Source organism: Sinocyclocheilus rhinocerous, unplaced genomic scaffold (genome assembly GCF_001515625.1).
Source record: "Sinocyclocheilus rhinocerous isolate Xijiao unplaced genomic scaffold, SAMN03320098_v1.1 scaffold2119, whole genome shotgun sequence".
Lineage (NCBI taxonomy): Eukaryota > Metazoa > Chordata > Actinopteri > Cypriniformes > Cyprinidae > Sinocyclocheilus > Sinocyclocheilus rhinocerous.
Genome location: NW_015629034.1, coordinates 17,461 through 28,001, shown reverse-complemented (window position 1 = coordinate 28,001; position 10,541 = coordinate 17,461). Strand labels below are relative to the sequence as shown.

At 40.4% G+C, this 10,541-nt stretch overlaps 1 protein-coding gene across 1 annotated transcript in view; it reads left to right on the top strand.

The window, feature by feature from the left end:
* LOC107738543 (protein NLRC3-like) overlaps positions 1 to 5,075 on the top strand; it is a 10,017-nt gene extending 4,942 nt beyond the window's left edge. Inside the window, exons 2-4 of the mRNA XM_016550300.1 lie at positions 1,441 to 1,598; positions 2,417 to 4,348; positions 4,806 to 5,075. Of these exons, the coding sequence (XP_016405786.1) occupies positions 1,441 to 1,598; positions 2,417 to 4,348; positions 4,806 to 4,872 (2,157 nt within the window). The 3' untranslated portion in view covers positions 4,873 to 5,075. The remainder of the gene's footprint in view (positions 1 to 1,440; positions 1,599 to 2,416; positions 4,349 to 4,805) is intronic.
* Positions 5,076 to 10,541: the final 5,466 nt, after the last annotated feature.

The following is a 10,541-nucleotide window of genomic DNA, read 5'->3' as shown; positions in this document are numbered from 1 at the left end:
GAAAATGCGCATTCATTCTCTGCCAGCAGGTGGCGCTTTTTCTGTACGGCAGAAATACAGCGGTTTCCCAGGCAACGACTGAACACAAAGCAGCGCAACTGCTGAGTTTGAAACGTGCAGCGCTCATATTTATTCAATGAAATCAAAATAGCCTTTTGATGTTTAATCATCACATTCAGCCATATCGCAATTCTTGTCTTTCCATCCCCAAATTTAAGACCTCCTGAAATCATAAGACTTTCTTGTACCATTTAAGATTTTTTATGGCCTTACATTTAAAACAAATAAATTTAAGACTTTTTAAGGGCCCGTCAACTTTCATAATTTGAGAATGTCATTTTTTTTTTCAATCACTGAAAGTTTCATTTGTCTGCACGCCGCTTTCTGTTTTCTTCACTGCATGCATGCCTTTACATCTGACCGTAGCAACAGTTAACCTTAGTAGCAACCCGTGGCACCACAGGACCCAAACGGCTCTACTGAGCTGATCTTGATGTGCCTAATATAAATTTGATTTTAATAGAAAATAGCATTTGCGGTCCGGGTTCGGAGGCCTATTTTTGTTGATGACTTTCTACATAGTATATTGAATCAGACTTGATCGTTATATTTACAGATGTTTCTATAAGTGATGATAGACCTTTATTTCTATCTTATTAGTCAATATAAAATGTCCTGTCCACTGCAGCTTTGAAATTCTCATTAGGTTTGACGTCATTGACACGTTTATTATGTGTGATGTTACCAAACGTGGGTGAGCAAGTTTAAATATGTGGAATGGAAAATTAAATTTGAGGACTGCAGCAGAAGGAAAGATGTTGCTGTTTACCTTTTAATGATTAAAGGACAAAAAATATCATGTACTATTATATTTCAGTATGATTTAACCAAAAACATTTTTATACAGTAATGTGATTTAACTTTTTCTGTCTTTCCCCCTGCAGTCCTGAAATCAGTCTCTCAAGTGAGTCTCTGTGAGGAGAAAGAGCACAATATCCAGGGCCCAGCCGTGTCTATAAAGAGTAAGAACTCAATGTATGAACTCCTTAGCAGTGACCTCTGACATCAGGTAAGATTCTTGTCATTATAAGGCACAACAGTCAGGTTCTGGCAGTAAAAATTCCATTCATGGCAATGTATAAACCTTATGTGAGCTCTGATGCAGTTAAGCAAAAATATATTTGTTTCTGTAGAAGAATTATGTTTAATAGCTCAGCAGTGTTGGATCCTTCCGATACCCCAGGAATATTGGATCCAGTCTATGTACCATATCCTGTCAGAATATATCCGTTTTGTCTGGTATCCAAAACCAGTCAACAGAGTCTTGTCTGATACCTAAAACAATGTAACACTGTATTTTGTCCCAAGAAGCAGTGAGTGGTCTCTATTGGAAACAATAAACTGAATTTTATTAACAAATTAAATGGTTTTCTTTTGCAGATTTCAGTGCCTGAATTATTTCGATGTTTTACTAATTATATGGCAAGAATGACACAGAGAACAACATCTCCAGTATCCAGCTGTGTGTCTATGAAGAGTAACAGCTCTATTTGTCACCCTCCTGATCTCAGTAATAGAACAGTGACATCTGACCCTGTGTGAGTTGAAACATAAAATGAAACTCTGAGATGTTTACCTTGGCAAGAGTTATCTTTATTAACTAAATGATATATTTTTGGTGACATAAAAATGCCATTTATTTACATCCCAATTCACCTACTTATACTATACACTAAAAGTATGTACTGTATGTACTGTTTGTGACAAAAAAAAAAAGTAAATACTTTTGAGTGTGTAGCAAACAAGTAGGCAAGCCTTGGTTGGGACATAGCCAGCCTGTCAATCATCCTGTGACAGTTAACACGTATTCCTCATACACACACACTCCACATGCTATTTAATTAAATTTTAGGCATACTTTAATGGCATACTTTTATCAACACACTGTGCTTTTGTACCTTTTCATGCTAGTTAGGATTGAAATGTACACACTGGGATGCAGGGCATGTCTCCTTTCAACAAAAAGTACTATATGGATGTAATTTGAGATGAAGTACATATAAGTCATTGAAAACCAGATGCCAGAACCATTTGAAAATGTTTTTTTAGTTACTACAGTCATAGAATACCATGTTGTTATAATGTACAATGTTTTATTTAAACATAAAATTATGTCTGTTTTTGTTCTGTTATTTCTGAGAAATTGAAACTGTTGAAACTGTACTGAGAAGAAAGAGACTAGAAATGTTATGTATTTTATGCATCTTAAGACTCGATGCCATACTTTGACAGAAATCCTTTGAAAGTACTGGTCATTATCTGGATACCGACTATAAAAATCTCACATAATGTTAGGTTTTTGTGTATATTAAACTATTTGTTTCCTTTGTCTTTTTTCTTGCTGCTGTCTCTGCAGTAGTGAAGGAGGTGATCCAGTCTTTACTTCCTCCTCCAGTCAGATCCACATCAGGCAGCACAACAAAGCAGCTCTGCAGACACACACACTGCTGGAGGATTCTCACCAACCGGCAGATGATGTCCTGCACAGAGTAATAGAGACTCACAAAACCTACATGAAAAGAAAGTATGAGAGCTTATTTGAGGGAATCAAACTACAAAAGAATCAAACCCTGCTGAACAGGATCTACACACAGCTCTACATCATAGAGGGAGAGAGTAAAGGGGCGAATGAAGATCATGAGGTTGTGCAGATGGAGAAAACACCTAGAACACATAATTCACAGCACACTCCAATAGGCTGCAATGACATTTTTAAACATGTACCTAAACCAGGATGTGAGGAGCAAAGAAAACAGAGGAAAGTTGAAATCAAGACTGTTCTTACTAAAGGCATTGCAGGAATTGGCAAAACCGTCTCTGTGCAAAAGTTCATTCTGGATTGGGCCGAGGGAAAAGCCAATCAGGATGTAGATTTCATGTTTGTGCTTCCATTTCGAGAGCTGAACTTGATTAAAGATCACCAGTACAGTCTTCACAAACTTCTGCTGTACTTTCATCCTGAACTTCAAGTTCTAGACTCCAAGATTTATGATGAATGTAAAGTTGTCTTCATCTTTGATGGTCTGGATGAAAGCAGAATTACACTGATGTTTTCACACAGACATAAAGTTTGTGATGTGCATGGGTCTTCATCGTTGGGTGTGTTGATAACAAACCTCATTAAAGGAGATCTTCTTCCATCCTCTCACATCTGGATCACCTCCAGACCAGCAGCAGCCTATCAGATTCCTTTTAAATACTTCAACCGTGTGACAGAAATTCAGGGATTCAGTGACCCTCAGAAGGAGGAATATTTCAGGAAGAGAATCAGTGATGAGCATCAAGCCAGCAGAATCATCTCACATATCAGAAGGGCAAGAAGCCTCCACATCATGTGCCACATCCCCGTCTTCTGCTGGATCTCAGCCACTGTGCTTCAAAACATCCTAAAACACAATGACAGTGAAGAAATCCCTAAAACTCTGACAGAAATGTACATACATTTTTTGCTCATTCAGACAAATATAAGGAATCAGAAGTATGAAGAAAATGACCCAGAGAAGCTCCTACAGTCAAATAGACAAATTGTGAAACTTGCTGAACTGGCTTTCAAACAGCTGATGAAGGGCAATGTGATGTTCTATGAGGAGGACCTGATTGAGAGCGGCATAGACGTCACTGATGCCACAGTGTGTTCAGGGATTTGCACTGAGATCTTCAAGGAGGAATCTGTGATTTTTCAAAAAAAGGTCTATTGCTTTATACATCTGAGCTTTCAGGAGTTTCTTGCTGCTTTCTATGTGTTTTACTCATATATTGTTAAGAACATGCAAACGCTGAAACTTGTCTTTGTAGAGGTTAAGTGGTTGAAGTCTTGGAAGCTTTCTGAGCTACTAGAATCAGTAGTTGACAAAACCCTGTCTAGTAAGACTGGACATCTGGATCTGTTCCTGCGGTTCCTACTGGGCATCTCGCTGGAGTCCAATCAGAGACTCCTACAGGGTCTTCTGACACAAACAGAGAACAGCTCAGAGAGCATCAGAAACACCACTCAGTACATTAAATACACAATCAGAGCTAACGATGATTTCTCAGCTGACATATCCATCAATCTGTTCCTCTGTCTGCTTGAAATGAAGGATGAGACTCTCTACAAAGAGATACAGGACTTTGTGAAATCAGACAAACACTCAGAGGATAAACTCTCTCCTGCTCACTGTTCAGCAATAGCTTACGTGCTTCAGATGTCAGAGGAGGTGCTGGATGAGCTTGACCTCAAGAAATACAACACAACAGAGGAGGGTAGGAGAAGACTGATACCAGCTGTGAACAACTGCAGAAAAGCTATGTGAGTATTCATTTATCTCATCATGTAAATTCTCTATCAAGCCAACACTGTTTTCTTTTACATTAACATTAATTTGAAGAAAAGCCTGGGACTTCTTTAAAATGAGAGAATTGTTTTAAATATACAGACAACTAAAGAGCATTAGCATGCTGTACCAACCTTGGCCACGAGGTGCCACTATCAGTAAGCATAAAATCTAATGCTTACACTGCTTTTTCTGTTGCTCTATCTTTTAATAAATTTGCTTTTTCTGTTGATCTATCTTTTAATAAATTTACAAGAACATTTTGCACATTGTAATCAAGACCGAGCATGAGCGCAGAATATGCAGGGATGCGTGGGACATGTTATCTGCACTTTTAATAAAACGTAAATTTGCACTTTTTCATTGAAATGTGTTTACATAAAGTTTTTCATGGGGCAATGCGAATGCATAAATTTAGGTTTTTCTATGCAGTAGAAGCGTCAGCGGGACCAGGCTCTGTGGAGGGATCAGAAACAGGATTATGGTAAGGCTTAAGTAGTGATACATGGAAGGATGAGTGAATTCTGTAATGTGCAGGAAGTTGGAGCTGGTAAGTGACAGGGTTAATCTGATGGATGATCTTGATGGGGCTGATGTATCTGGGGCTCCGCTTTCTGCTGGGCAGACGCAGCCTGATATGTTGAAGTCATTCAAGTTTGATGGCCAGCAGTTCTCTATTCCTGATATCATTATTTCTTTCCGCCGGGGTGAGCTTTTTGGAGTAGGAGACACATGGCTGGAGTAAGGCTGGAGTCCCCTGCTGCTGGTTTCAACTTCAAAAAAGAAGGGGTTGTCTGGGTCGGGATGGATAAAGGAGTGGTGCTTGGGTGAAGGCTTTATTCAGGGTGTTCATTGCTTCTGTTGCTGCTGGATTCCAGGACAGAGACTTGGGTCTGTTTTTGAGAAGGTTTGTCAAGGGACTGGTAATGATACTGAAATTCTTGAAGCGCCGGTAGAAGTTTGCAAAACCAAGAAATCTCTGAAGTTCCTTGATAGTGGTTGGAGTTGGCCAGTTATGCACTGCCTCCACCTTCCCCTTATCCTTTTGAATGCCGTACTTACTGATGGTGTAACCAAGGAACTGAAGTGAGGACTGATGGAATGTGCACATCTCAGCCTTCAGGTAAAGATAGTACTCCCTTAATCATTTTAAGACTTTCAAAATGTGGAGGCAATGTGCAGCCAAGCTCCGGGAGTACACAATGTCATCGATGTAGACCAGGACGAACTGATGGAGGTACTTCCAGAACACCTCATACATGAAATCCTGGAACACGGAAGGGGCGTTGACCAGGGCATACGGCATCTACGCCAGTAGGGGTCATGAAGGCGGTCGTCCACACGTCACCCTCACGTATCCGGATGAGGTTGTACGTGCACCAAAGATCCAGCTTCGTGAAGACTGATGCTCCTCATAGTTGTTCCAGGGCTGCTGGGACGAGGGGAATTGGGTACCTGAACTTCACAGTTATTTAATTGAGGGCTCAATAGTCAATAAAAGGCCGCAGGCCTCTGTCCTTCTTGGAAACGAAGAAAAAGCTTGAAGCAGCAGGGGATGTTAAGGTATGGATGTAGCCTTGTTGGAGTGCTTCCTCAATATAATCTTCCATGACCTTCTGCTCTGTGATGGATAATGGACAGATCTTGCCATGGGCACTGTCTCACCCGGAAGCAGGTCTATGGCACATTCCCATGGCCGGTGCGGAAGCAGTTGGGAAGCTCTATTTGGACATAATATGTTGTTGAAGGGGCGTAGCAAGGAGATATATCAACAGACAGTTGATCAATAGGATGTTTGATTGATGGGAGGGCTTTCACAGGTCTTTGGAGGGTTCATGGAAGGAGAGGGAAACATTCTGGGTAACAGCCTTCGCCGCACTTCAGGACTCCTGTTTTCCAGGATAGCACCATGTTTAGTTAACCATGGATGCCCTAGGATGATACCAGCAGTGAACTGCCCGAGAACCAGGAAATCCAGGGATTCTTGATGGAGTTGGTCAAGCCAGAGCTGCATGGGTCCCACATCTAAGCGCACATATCGGCGGCTGAGAGGTTTACCAGTTACCGACTGGACTTGATATTGGGTCTTCACTGGAGTTGTAGTTTACAACAGAGCTCCCCTGAGATAAAGTTGTCAGCTGACCCAGAGCGCTCACCCTGATAACAGAGAGATGACAAAAGAGATCTTGGATTTATCAGTGGGAAATTGGTGCGGCTGCATCTCAAGGGCTAGTGAGCATTGTAGAAGGAATCTGCATCAGTCGTTCTCTGAGCCAGAGTAGGGCACTGGGTTAGCCATGGGACTGACCATGCAAACAGGTGTTGAAGGAGTGACTGGTGTGGTGATCGATGTTAATGTGGATGTTAAGACTACTATTTACTATTTACTATTGTCCTCTTGCATTATCAACACACTTTTTTCCTGTTTAACACTGTAAAGCTGCTGTGACACAATATGTATTGTATAATGCACTTTATATATAAAGTTGACTTGACTTGACTTGGCTAAGGCCCATCGCAGCGAATCCACAATCTCCTGAAATGAGTCAGTGGAACTCGACATTCTTGCAGTGTTGGTCTGGTCTTCTGTTATGGAAATACCAGACTCAGAAGAGATCAGAACTGGGATCATTATTCACAAATTGAGGGTGAGTTGCAATGGGTAAGAGCAATATAGCAAGGCAATACTGGAGAATGATGAGCTGAACTACCTTTGTAGAAAGAGAAGGAGATTGTGGATTCGCTGGAGTGCACACACTTCTCCAGGATGATGACTAGGGAGGTAAACACAAGATGAAGCCACAGGGGAAACGCCGGAGGAGATCACAGGAGAGAATCATAGAAGGTAAGTAAGCAGGTTAGTATTCTGTATACCAATGAGTAAAGCAGACAAAAAGTAGAGGAGTAGTGTGTGCTAATATGCAGGAGCTGATAAGCGTACTGACGAGGTGCAGGTGATCAGTACTCTGGGATTGTGAGTGGAGTAAGGTAGTGACGATGGAGTTTGGTGAAACCGTGACCGTAGATTTTTTTTAAAGTTTTGTTGCTGTTATTGAGTCTTCTGGCTCCACTAACTGGTAAACAGCCTTACACACAGTCTTTCATCTCACTCTAATTTTCACAGATATGTTATCGAATAATTTCAAATTAGAATAAAGATAATGATTATTAATGTTGAGATTTATCTTAAAATGTTAAAATTGTTGTTTTTAAACAAACCAGACAGAAAAGGAAATAAAAGGGCACGAATAGAATAGAATAGAATAGAATAGAATGGAAAAAAATTGTATTACATTTGACATACTGCCCCCCTCAATTCTGAAATAATGGCTACACCCTGAGACAAAATCAGGTTACATATGTTTCAAATGGCATTTTATACGGTATTCTTTACATGTTTCATATGCCAGATGGCCCATGTTTCTAGTCTAATGTAAACAACAACAAAACATTCGTAACCTGCCCTCTCTTCAGTCTCACCCTTATGCGTCTAAAGCTAGACATCACCACCTCTGCTTTTTTAACAAAACTTTTAGGAAGGTATGAGAGCTAAACTCTGTAGGACAGTGACCATCCAAGAGCGGGATTGGACACATCTGATCTAGACCTTTTATGCTTGTATTTAACTTCTGTTACAGACTTACAGGCTGCAATCTCACTGATCTATGCTGTGAAAGTGTGGCTTCAGTTCTAAAATCATCAAACTCCCCTCTGAGAGAGTTGGACTTAAGTAATAATAACCTGCACAAGCCAGAAATAAGGTTGCTTTCTACTGGACTGAAGAATTTACACCATGGGGAGGAGAGGTTTGTGATTTTTCATTAACAAGTAATGCTACTGACACAATAAATTGACCTATCAGTGTCTGCCCTTGCAGTGTGAAAAAAACATGAAAAATATAGTAAATTATTTTTGCAAAGCTATGTGACCTTTGTTCTTGTCTTGTCTTGTCTGTTGTTTGTGTAGTTTGTCTGTCTTCAAATGCTTAGATCAATCCTTTCAAGGTTTGGATTCATCTTTACAGTTTTTAAACTACTTCCTCTGTGAGATAGACCTGCAGGATTTTGGAGTGGAGCTGCTTTTTGTTGGATTGAAGAGTCCACAATGTCAACTAAAGAAACTGAGGTATTAAATAATGTCTTTAGATCCCTGGAGGTCAGGACCAGTGCAAAGGGCACGTGTAGATGGAAACACGTGCCCTTTGCACTGGTCCTGACCTCCAGGGTGCCTAAGATGCTGTAAGCCATATTTAACAGAAGGGTAGGAGTCTAATCATAATGACCTATTTGTTATAGGTGAGAAAGAGAAAGAGAGAGTAATTGCAGAACTACAATGCTGGCACTTAACTAAATATAATTAATTATTATGAGTAGTCAAACCAGCACAAACCAGACTCACCCTCAAGGCATCCTTTTTATGTATATGGCTTTCTTCTTTCAGACGAATCCAGTCGGAGTTATATAAAAAAATGTATTTGATCTTCCAAGCTGTTTAATGGCAGTCAGCGGGTGTTGCAGTGCATCAGTCCAAAATAAGTGAAATAAAGCGCATCCATCCATAATAAAAAGTGCCTCACACCACTCCGGGTGGTGAACAAAGGCCTCCTGTAGCGTATCGTTGCGTTTTTGTAAGAAAAATAATCATATTTAAAACGTAATAATCAACTTAATCTAGTGTGCGCTCACTGTTGTACACGGAAGCAAACAAACGTTGGTTTTCACGAGACTCACCGGCGCATGTGCAGTGCTGACCTCATACGTCATCCACTCGGAACTGCTTCAGTGTACAACTGTTGGCGCAAGTTAGATTAAAGTGATTATTACATTTTGAATATGGATATTTTTCTTACAAAAATGCATCGATTCACTACAGGAGGCCTTTGTTCACCCAACTTCCTATCTCTATTATATTTTGTTATTATTATTTTAAAATCAGTGCTATTGGTCTTCCTTAGGTCTGTTTGAGGGTTTTACAAAAAAGTTTACCAATGAAAAGCATTCAAAAGAGCTTATGACTAAACCTCGTAACTCCATTGGATCCTCAAACAGTCAGCGAAACCTCATAACTCCACCCACCTCCATTCAGAAGGAAGCGCCGCGCTCAGTCTGGATCTCCGCTTGTTCACAATGCAAGAGTAAATAAAGAACTGATGTTTGAATAAGTACAGCATTTTCTTTACTCAAGAAACACTATGTCTGTAAAGGCTAATGTTTTTGTGTGTGTGAGAGATTTGATTACTTTCCTCAGGTTGTGTGTAGAGAGAGTCTGTCGGGACGGTACTACTGGGAGGTCGAATGGAGCGGGTGGAGGGGGGCTGTTATATCAGTGGCACATAAAGGAATGAGCAGGAAAGGAGGAAGTGATGATTGTAGGTTTGGATTCAATGAAAAGTCCTGGAGCCTTGCTTGCTCTGATGAGATTTTCACTGTCTGGCACAATAAAAAAAGCACTGACATACCCATCCCATTCTCCTCTAAGAGAGTAGGACTGTTTCTGGACTGGCAGGATGGCACTCTGTCCTTCTACAGCGTCTCTGACACACACACACTCACACACTTACACACATTTTACTCCACATTCACTGAACCCCTCTGTGCTGGATTTAGAGTTTTTATTGACTCTTCAGTGTCTCTTCATCAGACTGAAAAGATTTGACACAATGGGGTGAAAGCTATTCGTGGGGCTGAGAAGTCTGGAACATTCACAAATGTGACCTCGTCTGTGAAAACCCAGCTAAAGTCGCCTAATATAATTATGAGATAAAAAGTGTCAAAGTAGTCATAGCCATAAAAATTATGAAAATAGGTAATGTGTGCTTATCGCTGTAAATGCTAGATCATATCAAGGTATTCGAGATTCAGCACTCGAATTTTCATTTATAACATTATAAATATTGAAATGAATGATTTTATTGACAACCAGCTTTTATTGATAACTAGATTATTTTAAGGACATTGCAATCATGACAACTCTCAGAAGATTTTAGCATGGTGATGGATATGACAATGTTAATGTGTTTGGTCTTAGCAAAGCAGATCTGCTACGCTGCTGTTGGTTATTGCTGTTGTTGTAGATTATTGCTGCTGCTGCAAGCAAGTACAGGAACTTGCTACTGCCAATGCATATGGCGATACGGTGCCGTGAGTATTTAAGACATGCTGCTGCTGC